The 18,193-nt window shown below is 50.7% G+C and overlaps 1 protein-coding gene across 20 annotated transcripts in view; it reads left to right on the top strand.

Moving 5' to 3' along the window:
• TCF4 (transcription factor 4) overlaps window positions 1-18,193 on the top strand; it is a 189,771-nt gene that overhangs the window by 114,946 nt on the left and 56,632 nt on the right. For 3 of the 20 annotated variants that reach the window (XM_065657705.1, XM_065657709.1, XM_065657706.1), the window contains exon 1: window positions 16,840-17,073. The exons of 16 other annotated variants lie outside the window; for them this stretch is intronic. In XM_065657705.1, the coding sequence (XP_065513777.1) occupies window positions 17,005-17,073 (69 nt within the window). In that variant the 5' untranslated portion in view covers window positions 16,840-17,004. Of the gene's footprint in view, window positions 1-16,839; window positions 17,074-18,193 lie in introns of those variants that run through there. One more of the 20 variants, XM_065657704.1, reaches the window with a different exon arrangement.

The raw sequence follows: 18,193 nt of genomic DNA on the forward strand, positions 1-18,193 counted from the left end.
TTTTGTAAGCTGTTGATTAATGGAAATTTCTCAACTGCAAGTTTCCAGGAAAGTAATAAGACTATTTTTTTAAATTAAAAATAAGTTCCCACACGTGTATCTTAAATTTCTTTCACTATGTGTTCTTTGGGGTTGATTTTTATTGGCCTCCTTGCCAGCAATAGCTAATATCCTCCCCAAAGGTTTTTATGAGGACCGTTACGCTTCAGGTTAGAGGCGGATTTAATTCCGATGAAACTTCAGCATGTACTAGTTTTTCTGACAACTTCCCATGATCCGTCCCTGCCAGCTCCTTGTAGCACGGAGCAGAACCTGCATTTCGGTGCTTGGAGACGTTGCTCTGCAGACAGGGGATCTCAGGACATTGGCAGGGATACTTTTGCATCCGTGGGATCAAATATATTTGCAGTGAAATGCTGCCTGGGGAAGAGGCGCGGGGATCTGCTGGAGACGTCACCCTGCAGGGATTTATCACGGCTGCAAAAAGTTTTCTGTGGATTGCTCCTTGCTCGGGAAGAATGAAAGGCAATTTCTGTTTGTCGCAGATTAGTCTCAAATGTGTGCCTCCTTTAGGTTTTGCTGAATACAGTTGTTGTGCAGAGTGGAAATACTCTGACAGCTCAGTGCTCTCAACTATTTTAACAGTGTTTTTCTTTTTAAGTCAAATTATCTCCACGTAGAATATGCATTTTAAATACTTGGCATGATTTTAACGAGCTGTACAATTGATTAGAAAATAAAATATAAAAAGGTATTCCTGAATATTTTAATCACCCGTAGCTCTGCCTTCCAAGAATAAGTAAATTCAAATACAAGTCCAATAATGCGAATAGAAGAATAATATGGTTCTGAGGGAAATACAGCGTTTTTAATTGAACGTACAGATAGGTGTTTGCGTCTTGTCGTCTTCATATATTGTGAATCATACATTTCGTGTGAAAGGATGCTGTTCTAGAAGAGGCACCCGTGTGTCTCAAACAGAGCGAATCTCTTGTAAAAGGCCAGATTACGTTTAGGTTATAGGTTGTGTCTCACTGAGCTGCCAGGATTGATGATGCTGAATGAAGTGTACGCATTTATAAATTGACTAACTAGACTATAATACACTTAGTTGATAGGGTGGAAATATTGCTGTATTTCCCTTAAAATATGTATATTAACTTGTTCTCAATGTGATTTATGCAGTGGATATGGAGATTAATGCAGCAGCGTTTGTGAAAGCAGTTATTGTTGATTAATTCATAAGTAGTCTTGTAAAAATTTCAATGATAAATGGTAATAAATATGTTGTATCAGCTCCCCTTTATTATAGGAAATGGCTACGAGTTTGGCAAACAAAGTAAATTAAGCTGTGGAAACAATCGGAGTTTAAAAACCGCGGAGGAGTGGAGCCGGGTTTGGCGTGGGGAAGGTGGGACGCTCAGGTGTGCCGGGTCCCAAACTCCGCCTGCTCCTCACCGCCTCCTGGGACCTTCTCCTCGGGCTCCGCGGACCCCGAACAGGCTTTTTGGGGCGACGGGTTTCACCGGGACCGTTCCGCACAGGAGCCTTGGCGGTGACGTTTGTAGCCAGGCTGGTTTCCCCGCGCGGTCCCGTCCTCACCGCGACTTCGTCCTGCGGCTTCGCTGCTCTTTGCCCCTCCAACCTTCATCCGTTTTAGCTGCTGACGGCTTAGTGACGTCTGACCTTTGGCGTGAAGTGTTTGCCAAGTGACGTGACGTTGTCTGCCTTTCTTTTCTTGAGCAGTAACAAGCTGGATGGTTGGAGGCGTCTGTGAAGGAACGGGCAGCTTTTTGGGGGAAAAGGCGAGCGAAGAGCAGAGGGCTGAGGTTGTAGAGCTCGTGTTTGAGGGCTGTTTTGGCAGGGGCTCATCCTGACGTGAGCCCACCGCGGTGGCACTGTGGCGGGGGAGCGATGTCTGTCCGCGTGTCGATTCCCAAGACATAGTGTAAACCAAAGCGATGTCTTGAGGACAAAAGGAAAGCTCAGAAATCCAATGCCCACGGAGATCCCTGCCCTGCTCTGGCAGATGATGGGTCTCCCCAAGGAACGGGTTTATTGTCGTCATATCCTAAACGTGACGGAGAAATCGTTGGCCCTGCGGGTGGTGAGAGCCCGGCCCAGGTACCCGGAGAGGTGGTGGCTGAACCACCCCGGAGACATCGCAGGCCAGGCTGGACGGGGCTCTGAGCGACCCGAGCTGGTGCAGATGGCCCTGCCCATGGCAGGGGTTGAGCTTTGAAGGTCCCTCCAACCCCAACCGCCCTGTGATTCCAACCACAGCCTGGACCGGTGCCGCACATTCTTCTGGGTGGAGACGAGAGTTCTTGTGGGGGAGATTTTACAGCCAGAATAAAGAGTGGGAGAAGTCAAATCTCATCTCAGTCGCATTAAAAGGCAAGAGAGGAACGGAAAAATTTTGTTGATGAATCAGCAGGTAACATCTCCCGAGCCTCGGTTTTAATGGCAAGAGCCTCTTTCTTTCATCCGAATTTCAGGTGTCCCCTCTCAGACCAGGGGCATCTCTCTGTATTTACAGGCGCCCCCGTCTGACCTTGCTGGCCAGACAGATAAGGAAGCGTATGACTCGTTGTACATCCTAAGGAAACACCTGCGTGGTTCCAAAAAGTCAAGAAAAGAGAAATACTACTGGGATGCCACCTGGAGTTTTTCCACAGCTTTGTCCTGGTTTCCACGGGAGAAGCCTCCATGATTTCGCTGGGAGGTGAGGAAGCCGCTTGTGCTTTTCGTGCAGACGTTCCAGGCTTCCTACCTCAAGTGAAAAAACACAACCCCGTGAATTTCCCTTCAAACGCCCAACTTCAAATGGGAGTTCTCCAACAGAAATGCGACGTTCCCGGGTTTCCGCGGTGGGTTGTGGGCTGTCACCCACCGGCCTTTTGCCATAGCAAAATTAGAACCTTATTAAACACCATGCAGCTCTTTTTTTTTTTTAGTTATAACAAAGCTTATAACAAAATTAAAGTAAATAAATACATCTAGCACCTAGCAAACCAAGGAAATGATAAAATCTGCTGTTGTATAGTGAGGAGATGGGTTAAAAGACCATCTGTCCCAAACCACACCTGAAATCGCTCGCCCAACCCGAAGGACTAAGGAGTCATTTTGCAGGCAAAATGCCGTGCCCTTGTTGTTTTAAAACAGATTAAAAGGTAACGAAAACGCCCAGTTAAAATGGCTTAGTTTTGAGGTTTTATTGAATTGCACGGGGCGCCTCCAGCATGACAAAGCAATTGGGAAGGGCCGTGTGTTTTCCTTGGGCGCTGGCCATACGTTATATTCAAAGGTAAAGCCGTTACTGCAAAATTCACACACTTCTGAATGTTTTCCTATTTTGGACTCAGAAAAAAAAAACCCCTAGTTGTGGCCCATTGTGAGCAGGCGGTGGGAGGCAGGGGCTGAGCTGGGGGTTTTTGGTTTAGCTTGAGCAGAGACTCCCTCTTCAGAGTTCTGCAGGTAGTGCAGAGCACGCCGGCTTTGGCCAACAAATCCAGATGATTCCTCGGTGCTGCAAAAAGGGCAAAACCAGCTGCGGGAGATGCTCAGCGCTGGTTTGAAGGCGGTTCTTTAAAAACGGCTTTTTGGGCAGAGCAGCGCTGGTTGCTGCGCGGCGCCCGACGGGCAGATCCGGCTCCCCGCGCGTCGCTTCGGCCTTCGGGATGGACGTGCCGAAGCCTCGCGTCTTTTTTTTTTTTTTTTCCGCTCTAAACTCGACGCACATTTTTTTTTATTTGAACTTTTCATCCAGCTGTATATTCGCATCCGTAGCGGCAGGTTGCCGGTGGGTTTGGTGACCCAGGCCTGCCCGCAGCCCGCCGAACCCCCATCTTTGACAAGCAGCAGGCAGAAAATGCACTTTTTTCTGGTAAATAAATGTAAAGATAAATGGCTTTTTCATGTCCAGCCTTCAATCATTAAATTCACGTGGCTATGTAATTTATAATTCTTTTCTTCATTTGGGAATTAAGCTGAGTTTCCCAAGTGTAAAACTCAGCCCTTAATTTTTTTCTGTTTGAACTTCAGGCTAATTGTTAGGAAAAGGCATTTCAAGATTAAAAAAAAAAATCTCTATGCGGTAATGCGATTTTGTAGCTTTTCTTTAACTGTTATCTGTAGATTGTATTCATTACAAGCAGTGCAGCGCCTTCAGATCCGCGATTAGCACAGTTCAGCGTTTGTGATCTGCGCGTTTAAATCCTGCCTCGTGTCGGCCTTTCCGAGGCGGCTTTAGGAAACGATGGCTTCTGGGGCTGGGAATTTATTTATTTCAGTCCGTGTGCTTGAAGTTTTTCTCCCGTTTCAGAACAGATTGGCCGCAGGGTCGGGGTGGGGAGAGCGACGTTAATGAGAAGTTATCTATGGAACTTTCAGATACTCCGTTAAGACTGATACGCTCGCGCTCCGGCTGCAGTACATTTGTTAACAGAGTCTCTGTGTTTTATCAAAGGAACATTAATTTTTTTTTTTTCCGAAGTTTTGGTTGGTTTTTTTTTTTGCCTTTACACTGAAGCAGTAAATGAGCAAAAAAAAAAAAAAACCAAGCACGGCAAAAATATAGAAAAAAAATTGCATAAAGAGTTCCAATAACTATTAATGTTGGTAAATGCATAGCAAAGCTCCCCTGACAGTTTCTTGGCACGCAACCTAGGAGGCCTACAATGGCTGGTTGTTTTTTTATTGTTATTTTCTTTTCCATGGCGTAGAGCGCCTTTCGACAGGCCAAACAAGCGGTTAAAGTCAGCGGCGGGCGCGGGGGACGCCGGCACCGCGTTACACCCGCAAACTGCGCTTGGCTTCCCGAAGCTCCGGCGGCGCGGCCGGCGCTCCGGCGGCCCCCAGCTCGCGTTGCCGGCGCTCCGTGGTCGGCATGCGGGGGGGTCGTGCATACGGGCGCGGGCGGGCGCCCTGGTCCCCCTGGCGGCCCCGCTTGGGGACAGGAGCCCTCCCCGACCCCGTCGCGATGCTGAACGGCGCGGGTGGCTCAGCGATGGGCGTTTCGTCCGCGCCATCAAGAAGAATTCAGAGCTCCCGTATTTGCTGCTTTTCTAGCAAATAATGAGGATTCGAGTGGTTTAGGTGCCTCGAAGCCCGTGTTCCGTGTTCCACGGCAGCGTCCCCGCTCCGCGGCGAGAGGGGCCGGGGTACCCGGCTATTCGAGGCTAGATTTGCGTATCGCAGACAAGCGGGCTGCCTTTCCAGGTGAGAACATCTTTTCCCTGCCCAACGCAAGCCACAGAGTGACAAGGCAAAGTCGGCCGGCTTGGTCCCAGGCCAGTTTGGCGCAGCCAGCGCTTCCCGGCGGGACGGGGACGGGGACGGGGACGGGGACGGGGACGGGACGGAGCCCTGGCCCTCCCCGGGTCCCGTTGCCACCTGCTGGGGCTCGCAGCAAACTCGCCTTCAATTTTGGCTCTTTTATTGCAACCACACTTTGGCAATGGTGCGCGAGAGTCCTTAACCAAAAAGATCCTCTCGTTTGCTCTGCAACACCTCATTTCTCCGCTCACAGTTCATTTATGATTCTGATGAGAGTGTTTTTTCAGGAAACACACATTTCACTTTTTGACCTAGGAGCATCTGTTAGAATTTTTTTTTAATACTACTTTGGCATTCTGGAAGTGTTAATGTCTTTCATATCTGTTTAATGCTATTTAGGGATATTTATGATCACCTCTTGGTTACTTGGGGTAAAGTGTGTTGCAATTTTTTTCAAACAGACAGGAAAGCATTCATATGAGGAAACAGATTGCTTTAAACACGTGCTTCCTGTGACAGTAAAAAGAACAAATTAGATTTAACACTGTGTAATGAATGCATAAATGTGTACGTTTAAGCTCTTAAAAGCCTTACATTTGGTTCTGGCCTAAACCACAACCTAGAATCGCCTATCAAGCGACCCGTGTTTTGGCTGCGCTGGCCGCTCCGGCGGGGCGTGGATGCCTCAGAATGCAGCCAGCGGTACCATATGTACTCAGTCACTGTCCTTCGCTTACTTACTAGGGGACAGGAGCTATTCCGAATGGTAGCTGTAGCAGTTCTCCAGTAAATACTCTGAATGTCTGCTGCTGGTTTGCGCCCTTGTTGTTGGAAGATGCGTCTGGGGAGGAATGGAAGGCAGGTTCTGCTCCCTCACACCTCTTGTTCGCGATCTTTCCGCAAGGTTTCTGAACGGCAGAACCCGCCCGGGCGGGTACGGAGCGGGGGCTTTTGTGCCCCTGCCCGCCCAGGCGCCCCCGAGTGCCACGGGGGGATCGGCTGCCGGGAAAATGCACCAAAATGCCAGAAAAATGACCCGTTTGCGCCCAGCCTGGCGCTTTTTTTTGCAGGCTGCGAGAGTTCGGTGTAGAATACAGTTTGTTTGATAATTAGTGCACATCTCCTAAGACTTTCAGAGATTCGTGTTTAACCTTTCCGCCACCGCGTTCTGACATAAAATTAACGCACCTTTTGTCATTCTCTGGTATTTAGGTAAATATTTTTGAACCATCTCCGTGCAACAGGTTTCCGAACATTTAAAGCATGCCGCAGGTTTCCAAAAAACTTCATTTTTTCTTATATTTTAAATGTTCTGTTTGTGCAAAATTTTGAGAATCACCATAAGGGCTTCTTTGCATTTTTAATTTAGTAACTAACATATGAATACATTTGCATATTAATTAGTTGCAGATTAAATCATGCATACATAATTGCCTCCTTACTGTGTTTAATGTTTGTCAAAATCTCCAGCCTGGTTTGATGGATGTCGTATGAAAGATTACAATTTGATGTACCCTTGGAAGTATTTACACCAATAATGCAGGATTCTTAATAGCAGAATTCTCCAGTTATATACAGTTTCTAATAAACATGTAAGATAGGTGCATGTCCCTTTTGACTAGATTTTTTCCTTGCACCAAGTCATTTACTATTCATAATCATTAATGCATCTCCTAATTATACAGCATATGTCTGTTAACCACTTCGTCGCCAGTCTCGTGGCTGCAGCGCCTGAATTTTTAGCACAACTTGTATTATTTAACAGACGATTCCCGAATTGTTTTGCCTCTGACATGAGCCGTCGCTTCAGATTTCCCCGGCGGGTGATATTTGGAGGGAGAGGTTAAAATGCAAGGTGCATTTTGCGGTTTATTGTTGAGGTTGAAGAAACGAGCTGCACTTAATTCATGGCTGAAGGCTCCTCTGCTGTGGCTACTGCGGGAAATACCCAAGGACGTTCCAAGTGCAAAGAGAATATTCACCAAAATTATCGCTAATGCAGAGCCGAGATTCACCTAAACTTCAGCAGGCGCATAGAAACGCACTGGGTTCGTGTTTGCCTCTTGGTTTTGGGGTTTTTTTTTTTTTAACTTTTAGCTGTGCTCAGGTCACTCTCGGAGGTTTTGGCCACAGCTACGGGGACCTGAAAGTGCTATTTTTAAGGAAATCTAGGTTTTTATGTAATTCCTGCATTTTTGGAGCTGAGGCTTTAGAAAACAATAAAACCCAAAAAATGACAGGAAATACTGCAGGACTCCTGATAAAATCCCACAAGCGGCTCCAGTGGATTTATCAGCAAGCAGTTGATTTCCCCCTTAATCTGGCTATTCATGAGCAGCAGCACTTTGAGAGAACCTCCAAATAACCATATTTTGTTAGAGAAGTTGGCACTACCATGTGTTAGGCATTTAAGTGTGAATTTGAGCAGTCGACGGGAATATGGTGCAGTGTCAGAAAACAGCACCGGGGATGTGGGACCTCGCTCCCCACCTGAAAAAAGAGGCTTTTTGGCAAATGACGTCAGCTCCGGGTGCCTTTTTTTGGCATCTTTGTTCATCCAGGCTGTAACCCCTTCAGGTCAGGCTCAGCACAGGGTGGCAGAGGCTTCTAGGAGCGGCAGGGGTATAAAACTACGGCTTTTAATGTAGCATCTGGATTCGTATAATTGAAAATGTGCTTTTGGAGTATTAATTAGGATTGCCGAAAGGAAAAGTTCATGGGAAAGTGCGAGCGTGTCATTGCGGCGAGAGGTTTCTTCTGGGATGCGTACGTGTTTGCGCTTGGTTTGCTGTGTATTTTAAGTGCGTGCGTTTTGTATAGAAATACAAAACACACATATCTGATATAAAATACACAGTGAAACCACTGTGTGGCCCTAATTACTCACAAAACCATACGCTTCATTTCAGGAGAGCCAGCAGCCTGACATCTTTAGTCCAACCAGTCAGGTTGCGAGATATGTTTTAGCACGTTATTCACTGTGAATAGCCCGGTGAAATCACAGGTACAAACACTCTTTCCCCCTGAACGATTTTACATAGTAAAAACAAAACCTTGTGGAATCAGTGCCCAAAGAACTCACGGGCTTATTACACGGTGGAGTTCACCTGGGTGCCCAGTCTGGACAACTCTCTACTGCTTTTCCTATTTCGTCTCAGCCAGTTTTCCTATGCGAAGGGTTAAAACGCGCTCCGAAAGCGAAGTTCTTCGTCTTTCGTGGGAAAATTGACAAATGCTGCGGAGAACGTCTTTTGTTTGAACATCTCCAAGGGAAGATAGATACCCAGCGGTTTTCCTCCTGCGGGCGACGTTCCTGGAGGACTGGCGACTAAAACGATTTTATGCAGAGAGAGGGGAAAGCAGGCTGTAGGAAGCGCAAATGCGAGCGTTGGTTCCAGCCCGGTCCGGCACGGCAGGCGGAGCTGAGCCTTGGGAACGGTCGGTGCCGGCGCTTCCGTAACCTCCTGCAGACCTCGTGCTCAGATCCAGGCTGGATTCAGCTCCTCTCCCCCCGTGCCAAAATGAGGTTTAAGCAAAAAGTTCACATCCTGATGTCTTGGAGAGTGAGCAGGACCGCAGACATTTTGCGGTATGCTGAAGGTTTAAAGGCCAATTCAGCGTTAGCAGCAAAAGAGAAAGGATGTGGTTTAGTAGAAGAGAGGTGACCGTGAGGAATGAGACACAAGTGGAACAAAAAAGCCGTGGCAGAACATGAGGTGAAGCTTTCTGTAGCAGGACGCAGGAATGCTCTCCGGTATTGTTTAACACAGAGAGAAAGCTGACAGAATAGCTGGAGGCGCTTCGTGCTGCGGCTGAGCTGAGCTGCCCTGCGCATCCAGAGCCGGGACAGCAGAAATCCTTCAGGTGTTAGAAAACCCTTCTAATCCCAGCTTGGCTTCTCGGGTGATGCGACTCACCGGGTAGGCTCCGGGATCACCCGGCAGTATTTTGTGTTCATTACATACCCGTTATTCTGGATTATTTTCATCTCTTTGAGCAGCACCCCCAAAGAAAGCCTTGCGCGAGGTCCTCCTCCCTTCTCGTGAGCAGTGTCCCCGTCCCGTGGTCTCCACCTTGGCCAGACCTGTCCCTGGTCCCTCCATCGCCCCTTCCATGCCGGCTGCTCGTCACATTTCCCTGAGTCCTCGTTCTTTGAGGCCTTCGGGACCGGCCACTTCACCTTCCCGCGCCCCAGCGGTCCGTGCACCCAGCGGCAAAACCAAACCGTGCTGCTCGCAACGCAAAAGGAATTTACCTTGTTTCCCAGTTTTTCCCCAGATGCGCCGTCTCTACCTCTACTTTTCCCTGGCCGTCTGAGGTTAGGGCTTATTTTCGAGCGATTTCCAAGTCCAGAGCAAGTCGCACGGGTGTCAAGGTGACGTCCTTGTCCCCGGGGGGCTCAGCGCCAGGCGGCCAGGTCGCCGGCCACAGGGTGACCGCGCTCCGCCGTTTTGGGGCAGAGAGCCCGAGCTGTTCCCTGGGGAGGTCCCGTGCCCGAGGAGCGTTTTTGGGGAGCCCCAGGAGCGTTTTTGGGGAGCCCCAGGAGCATTTTTGGGGAGCCCCAGGAGCGTTTTTGGGGAGCCCCAGGCTCCAGTCCCCTTGGCACCATTGAGTGGGTGTAACCGCAGCACTGACACGCTGCCCGTGGCCTCTCCGGCCTTCGCTTTCTCCATCTGTACCAAGGGAAGCAGCCACAGAATAACATTTTTAACTGCTGGATAGAGGGGCTGCGAGGCCTAACTGTGTAAGAGCCGAAAAGCCGCCCGTATGGTGCCGTGCAGTGGACGAGGAGCCGCGTTCCCTCCCCGGGTTCTCGGGGAGGAGTCGGGTTTGCAGGATCCGCGTCTCCGGCCGGGCCTGCACATCGTGGAGCGGAGAGGCGGGCAGCGAGAAACGCTGCGGAGCGCTCGGGTCGGCTCTGCTCGTGGTTTGCTACGTACACAAATTGCTGCACGGGACTGAAAACAAGGCCACGTTTTGGTTCTTACCATTAGCCGGGTGTCCGTTCGTATATATATTTTTTTTTTTTTTTAAAGTTCTGGTGCAAGTGGGTGTTTGTCATTTTATAAAACACTGAACCCACTTGGGAAAAGATATATTGTTCCTAATGAAAATCATGATACCACAGTGGGATTTTTTTCCGAAAGACTGAACATAAGATCGGGTCCCTGATTGCCTTATGCTTCAAAACCCTTTATTTATTTTGTAACGGCAGCTACTGCTAATGGAGAAGAATTGACCAGGAACGTGTGGAAACGGCTCGGCGACACAAAACGAGCAATAACTCCAGCACTGGTCGCTCTGGTCGTCGTCGTATTGCCGGTTCAGATATCGTGAGTCAGCCGCCCTCCCATCCACAAAAAAATATAAAAAAAAAGAAACATGAGATTTTACAAATAGTAAAGATTGGGTTGGTTTTATTAGCTTTTGGGGGTTTTCTGCCTCAGAGTTCCCGTTTCTCAGCTCTCCTCCAGAGTTATCCGAGTTGGAAGCTCGGTCTTCAAAATAAGAAATCTGAGATCATCCTGTAATCAATGACTACAGCAGCTCCGACTTGCCAGAAAAGAAAAGCCCACCAAGCGCTCCGACACTGGAGAGAAAATGGTAAAAATTGGCAACGGAGCCCTTGTGCAAGAAGAAATCCTGGCCCATGTGGTTTCAGTTTCTCTCTTGGCTTTTCGCGAGCACTGTAGTCAAAAATAAACCTAGTGGCAAATGGATATTTTCGATAGCCAGTTTAGTTTAAAATAGATTAGCTGTAAAGTATGTTTCGAGGCTCTTTTTTTTTGTAAGCTGAGTTTTATGGAAGGCGATGGATAATGCAGGGCGCCGGTGCCGGGGTCCAGGCCAGCTCGTGCTCAGCTCAACCCGCCGTGTGTTCAACTTGGCTTATCTGGAAAGCAAACACTGAATGCCGGTTTGCTTTTCAATAGCTAGTTTTGATCTAGGGTTTTATCATGTTATAAACCTCATGTGTTATCTAGTAAAGACAGTCTGGATAGCGTTAGAGGTCAGAGGAGACCAGGTTTGATGTGTTACAGATAAAACCTGGCGGACGCTCACAGAGCTGTCCTCTGGGTTGTTCAGATCTCAGACCAAACCTTCGCCGCGGTCCTGGCTTCCAGCCCCGGTCGCAGCTCCCGCTTTGGCCAAGCGGTTTGTGTTTGGGGCTGTGCGGTCGTGTCCCCAAATCGGTCACTGCCGAAGGGGCAGTTTGCTGGAAACCTGCTCTGGCTGCAGCAGATGTGCCTGTCCGACCTATTAAGCGCATAATTTAGGAAAGAAAAACTATTGCTAAAATACTTTTATTGAAATTATTTTGAAGCGAAGACATCGTCCCCTTGGCGAGAAAGAGAGGAGCTCGGTGCGGTGCTGGGAACACGGCGTGGGATCCTGGGGTTGGTGAGGATTGCCGTCAATAGGTACTCTGTAATATTAAAGCAGATGTATCCGCATTTGGCTGCGTTAAAGTAGCTTTTTAGAGTCTGTGGCTTTTAGGATCTGACTTATTAATATAGCATCTGTGTAATTAGATATTTCTGCTGCGTTCAGTCTGTGGTGCGCAAGTATCCGAACCTCTTCCTGAGGAGAGAGCAGAGAATATTAATGTATGAAAACCGAGGAAAATAAGTGTTACCTTTTGCCGCAACAGTTGCAAAAGAGACAATTACAAGTGACCTTGGCAGGTTAAAAACTAACTCAGTTTGGGATCCTCCAAGACCAGAAAATGGCAATTGCTACCAAAAACGTGTCCCATCTGTCTGTCTGGATGAGGTCAATATGATGCAACTTGTTCTTGCGTTTATCAGCATCTGGATGAGCTTTCTGGGGCCGGGGTTGTGTCCCCTCCGGTCAGAGGCACCGGGGCTGTCCCTGCGCAGGTGCTTAGGAGGGGATTAAGAAACTTCTAGCTCAGCTCTGGCATCTCCTAAAATAGACCTGGCTTTGGGGAGCAGAGCTGGGGTTTGCGCCTCTTTTTGCTGTCCGTAAACAGGCGAGGAGCTGGTTGGAAAAGGCTGGTGGGACCTCTGAGCGGAGTCCTGCCCACTCGGCTGGGGGCAGAGCCACAGCTGGCTGGAATTCTTCACATCTGGGCATCCAGAGCCGCTTCTCCACCCGCGGCGGGTGGGTTTTAATAACTACACTCAAGGATTTGTATAAGAAGGATGAGATTATCCAAGTGACCCAACCTTAGAGGAATACTGGCTATTTTAGTCTTCTTACTTGATACTTTGCCGTTATCCGTTTCAATTTGTGGCTGCAAGCTTCTCATCCAGCTGATCGCTTCCCTGTCTTTGCTCCTCTCCTGAGGACCTGACTCGATGATCTTGGGGGTCTTTTCCAACCAAAATAATTCTATGATTCCGTGACCTCTGGTCCTGCAGGGGCAGGAAGGTGGCTGCTCTTCTTCCCGCGGCCTTTTGCTGTGACTTTCTGGAAGGTCTCAGCGTGCTGGTGGTGGAACCACCCATGGCAGTGAGGAGGGTGCTCAGCAGCTCGCAGGACGAGGCACTTTCCAAATTCTCTGTTGAAAAATCTTGCTGGAAAAGCAGGGGCCCGTTCCCTGCCTCCTCCCTCCTGGACCAGGAGAGATGTTCTCCTGCGGGGCTGCAAACCTGCCCTTTTGGCCTCCTCCTCCTTCTGCTTCTTGGATTTCCCACATTTCCTCACCCTCTTCTGGAATTTGCCGCTGGCATCTGACACAGGAGAAGTGAGGAGAGATTGGAAGCGCATCTAGTTGTGTATCAAAGCATCAAAATTATATCGCGGAAGTCCCAGCAGGGGTTATGTCTAGGCAGCCCCACCTTGTTTCTCTGCCCGTCACCAGTTTGCCATACCTGGCCTGGATGGCTGGTCTCGGTGACCACCGGTGCAAGGGGAGAATGGAACAGGAGAGCCCTAAAAGAAATGATTCACTTCTCTAACACTGAAGTAAGGCGACTGTGACACCGTGGCCGCGTGGCGTGGCATCCTACGCGCGCCGCGTCACGCCGCGTGGGTGGCACAGCGACCCGGCTGCGTCCCTGCTCGTGTTGCGCTCGGGAACGTGTCCCTGGCGTGAGCACGTGGGTAAGTCACACCGCTCAGACTCGTTCTGTTATCAGCGACCTAGAGGATGCTGAAAGAATGACGCCTGACATCCAGAGTGCTGCAATCATGTGTTGTCGGAGCATTTGATGCATCTGGGAGGTTGTATGTGTGTTGAAGTCCCCTGCCCTTTGGTGGCATTCTCTCTGGGTCTGGTATAACGCCATTTTTACCAAAACAAAGGTTTAAGACTCATCCGTGACCCTTTCCATGGGAGCAAGTACCTTTTGGGCGATGGGGACGAGACGCCGTTTAGAGGGGCCGGCGGGGGAGCTGCTCCTCCTGGCCGTCCCCTCGGCACCGCTCCCCGCCACGCTGCCAAGCTCTCGTTAAGACCAAGGCCGTTAATTACAGCGTTGCCGGCACCGCTCTGCGGTGAGGCCCGGGAGCTGGGGGCGGGGGAGCCGCTCGGCAGATGCCGGCGCGGGGGCTGCGGGGGGTCCCGCACAGCTGCACCTGCAGCCCCCCCGGCCTTCGCAGCGGCGTGGCCGGAGCTGCAGCCCGGTGTCGCATCCTCGACGGTGCTGGTGCCGCATCCGGCGGTGCATCCTTCTCGGTGCCGGTGCCGCATCCGGCAGCGCATCCTTCCCGATGCTGGTGCTGCATCCAGTGGAGCATCCTTCCCGGTGCCGGTGCCGCATCCGGCGGTGCATCCTTCCCGGTGCCGGTGCCGCATCCGGCAGCACATCCTTCCCGATGCTGGTGCTGCATCCAGCAGTGCATCCTTCCCGGTGCCGGTGCCGCATCCGGCAGCGCATCCTTCCCGATGCTGGTGCTGCATCCGGCAGTGCATCCTTCCCGGTGCCGGTGCCGCATCCGGCAGCGCATCCTTCCCGATGCTGGTGCTGCATCCGGCGGCGCATCCTTCCCGGTGCTGGTGCTGCATCCAGTGGCGCATCCTTCCCAGCGCCGGTGCCGCATCCGGCAGCGCATCCTTCCCGGTGCGGGAGCTGCATCCCGGCGGTGCATCCTTCCCGATGCTGGTGCTGCATCCGGCAGTGCATCCTTCCCGGTGCCGGTGCCGCATCCGGCAGCGCATCCTTCCCGATGCTGGTGCTGCATCCGGCGGCGCATCCTTCCTGGTGCTGGTGCTGCATCCAGTGGCGCATCCTTCCCAGTGCCGGTGCCGCATCCGGCAGCGCATCCTTCCCGGTGCGGGAGCTGCATCCCGGCGGTGCATCGTTCCCGGTGCCGGTGCTGCGTCCTGCCCATCCCGGCGGTGCATCCTCGCCGGTGCCGGGCTCTCCCACAGCCCCGTGAACCACAAAACCGCGCACAGAACCAGCACGTCTGCCCGGTCCGGCAAAAATCGCCGACGTGGCCACGTCACGGGCAGATGTAGATTCGCAGAGCCCTGCGTTTGGAGATGAAAACACCCCCAAAGATGGAGTTTTTTAAAAAGGCTGCTTCTCGTCAGGTAACACCCCGTAGGTTTTTAGCGGTTTGCTCTTTAGCGTGGCCTTGCCTTGCGTCATCTCAAAGCCCTACACGTGGTCGGCGTCTCTCTGGCTGTTATTAATAATACGAATTTCATATAAGATACACATTTCTATGTCTGAAAAAAGGAAAAAATATCCGGTACGACCACAAGTTTCCGAGCGAGGCAGGAAAATATATTAAAGTTATCTCAATGTATGTGTCGAACACAAATATGATATGGTAAAGTAATTAATTTTTATTGTCATGTGTTGAGAATCACGTTATAGTTACGGGCTGACTCCCTGCAAACCGCATTAACTTCCTATCGTGTTATTTATACTGAAATTTTCCCGTTCAGGAGAATGAAGGAACTAATATGACCGGATCGAAATTAAGCTGGACTGTTCCCCACTCTGAGGTTGCAAAAAACGAGCTGCAATCATCTGCAGGCATTTTCCTGCCACACTGGTCGCGATTCGAGGATTGCTGCTCGGGGCGCGGGTCTCTCTCCATTCCCGTATCTACAGACGCCGACACGTGCAACGTTCAGGGTTACTCGTGCCAGCGGGGAAGGGTTTATTCTGCTGGAGTTGGGGCTCGTTTTGCGGCAGGAAAGCCGCTCAGATGATTTAAAGGCCCATCCGATCTTAATTTTGTGGTCAAATTTGTGTAACGCTGGTTTTAGAACTTCGCGTAGAGCTGTGAAACGACAGCTTTTATTAAGAGAGAAAATACCGTATTTTGCAGTTTGAAAACCCAGAAAGAAGGGAATAACTGGCTTCATTTCTAGGTGCTTATTAAAAACATAGGAGGTATTTTGAATCAGTGATCAAAGCGCTTTGTTATTTTGCACCTCCGGAGCACGGGGAGTTACGTTTGCAGGAAGTTCGTGGGACGCGGCAGGTTTGCTCGCACGGCGAAGCCGGGTTTGAGGAGCGTCTTCTGTCCTTTCTGTGCAGTGCTGTGCTGCACGGTGACCCGCGGTGCTTGGGATTTCTGGCCCGATGTATTATACGCTGGGGGTGGTTTAAAGGTTACAAATGCGATCTTGTCAGATTGACAACTAACTGTTCTAATGAGGAAAAAATCCTCAAAGCATGAAATTTGAATGAAATGTGTGATTATAATTCAAGTACTGTTTACCCGAACCTCTGGGGACCTCCCGAATAAATGCAGAACAAGTGAGGTAGATAAACCTCTGCTCATTCTCCCCTCCCGGATTTTTCCCCCATACGCCACCGCGCACGCCAACCCTACGGACGCGGCTGCAAAAGTAGGGACGAAAACTTTGCCGAGAGCTCGCCGTGGCCGTCTCTTTGCGGGTGATGGATGCCGGTACCCCGGCGAGGAGCGAGGAAATAGGTGCTTTGAATTATTAAAGTTGAGCCCGGAGACTGGCTGTATGCTCGGCTGGCATTTGCTTCGGCATATGCAAATGATTTAGTTTCATTTGGGATCGATTCCCGGGGGCCCTCCTTTCCTTTCCTGTGATGCTCTGAATTTGGCAAGCTCCAGTCCCGACGTGCTGGAGGGGGGGGTTGGATCCACTCCCCCCCCATCTCCTCCCCGCTCTCGGCCGGGCTGATATTTGTCAGCAGCGCCCGGTGGGGCCGGGACACCGAGGTACTTGTTATTTAAAAAAAAAAAAAAAAAAAAGAAAAAAAGAAAAAAAGCAAACCCGAGGAATTTAAAAAAAAAGAAAGGGGGGGCTGCGCGAGGCTGCGCGGGGCGCGGCAGCTGCGCACAATGCTGGGAGCGCGCCAGCAGCACGGACAGATGGCGGAGTTATTAGATGTGCATCATACGATTCCCTTCCTGCCACTCGCTTTTTAATCAAATTAAAACAAAAAAAAAAAAAAAAAAAAAAAAAAGAGGAGGGAGGAAAAAAAAAAAAAAAAAAAAAAAAGGAGAGCGAGGGAGGGGGGAGGAGCGGGGGGGCAATTAGGCGCATTTGTATTCCGCTCGGCGACGGGCCCGGCCCCGCGGGGACGCGCCGGGCGGTGCGCGGGCGCGGGGCGGTGCGCGGGCGCGGGGAGGTGGGGGGGGCGCGCAGCCTCCGCCCCCGCGCGGCGAATGGTCTCGCCCTGCTTTGCATATCGAGCGCGCCCGGCCCGGCCATATGGGAAGATGCGAGTGCAGGAATTGTTGTGAAAAAAGGGAGAAGCGAGTTTGAAATAAAAAGTTGGGAGCGCGGGCGCGGAGGGGGACGGCGGCGGGACCATGTACTGCGCATACACGATCCCCGGCATGGGCGGCAACTCCCTCATGTACTACTATAACGGGAAGGCGGTAAGCTGGCGTGGCCACCGGACGGGCACTTTGGGCGAGTGGGGGGCGGCGGGGGCGCGCATCCTCCGCGCTGCTCCGCGGGCCGGGCTGGGGCCGCGGCCGCCGCGGGTGCGGGGACAGTCGGCTCGGGGGGACTTTGCTTTTTGCTTGGCGTTTAGTTTGTTTTCTTCTTCTTTTTCTTTCCTTTTTTTTTTTTTGGGGGGGGGGGGGGGCAGTAGAAAGTGCGTAAAAGTTTGGGGTGAAGTCGAAGTAGCGCAAAGCAACAAAAAATTACAAGGATTCAAAAGAAGCGGGGAGGAGGGAGCGGGGCCGCGGGCCCCCCGAGATCCGCGGGTGCGGGGCCGGCAGCGCGGCTCGAAAAGTACTCGTGAGATAACGGAAAATGACCAAAAAAGCCCCATTTTCACCCGCGGTGCCGTGACTTGCCAGTGCTGTCTGACTTCGGTCCTTTTTTTTTTTTTTCCTTTTTCTTTTTTTTTTTTTTTTTCCTCCCCCTTTCCAACAGAAACGCTTTATTTAAGAAAAGAAAAAAAAAAAAGTGTCTGGTATTTCGTGCATAACCCCAGCAGAAGGTTTATACTTGCCATCTGGAGGTTTATTTTTTTTCTCTGGCTGGGTCTTGAGAAGGAAAAAGTATTTCAGTATATTTTAAAATATTAGGGGGGGGGGGGGAAGAGGGGGGAGGGCGAGGTAAGGAGGGGAACTGTTGCTGAAGGGAGAGGAAAATAAAATTTGGAAAGGCTGGGGAGGGAGGGCGGCGGGGGGAGCAGCTCCCAAACTGCGCCAGTCTGGGTTCTTTCAACTTTTCCTCGGTTTCATCTGATCCCAATGAGCGGCAGTTAGGCCGGGGAGCTGCCGCAGCCCTAAGCCAGGCCTGGCTGGGCCGGAGCGCGGGGATCCTGCCCGGCTCCGAGTGAGTGTGCAGGCATGTGCGGCGCGGCCGGAAAAGCGCTCTTGTGAATCAACATCTGTTTGAATAACTGAGATTTTTTTTTTTATTATTTTTTTAATTTTTTTTTAAATGTGCTTGTTTGAGAGTTGTGGGCCTCACCCTTTGTTTTGACTATTTTGCAAAGAACGCGTTGCGGTGATGCAGGACGCTCGGCTTGTGAGCAGCAAC

The sequence above is a fragment of the Caloenas nicobarica genome, chromosome Z (genome assembly GCF_036013445.1).
Source record: "Caloenas nicobarica isolate bCalNic1 chromosome Z, bCalNic1.hap1, whole genome shotgun sequence".
NCBI lineage: Eukaryota > Metazoa > Chordata > Aves > Columbiformes > Columbidae > Caloenas > Caloenas nicobarica.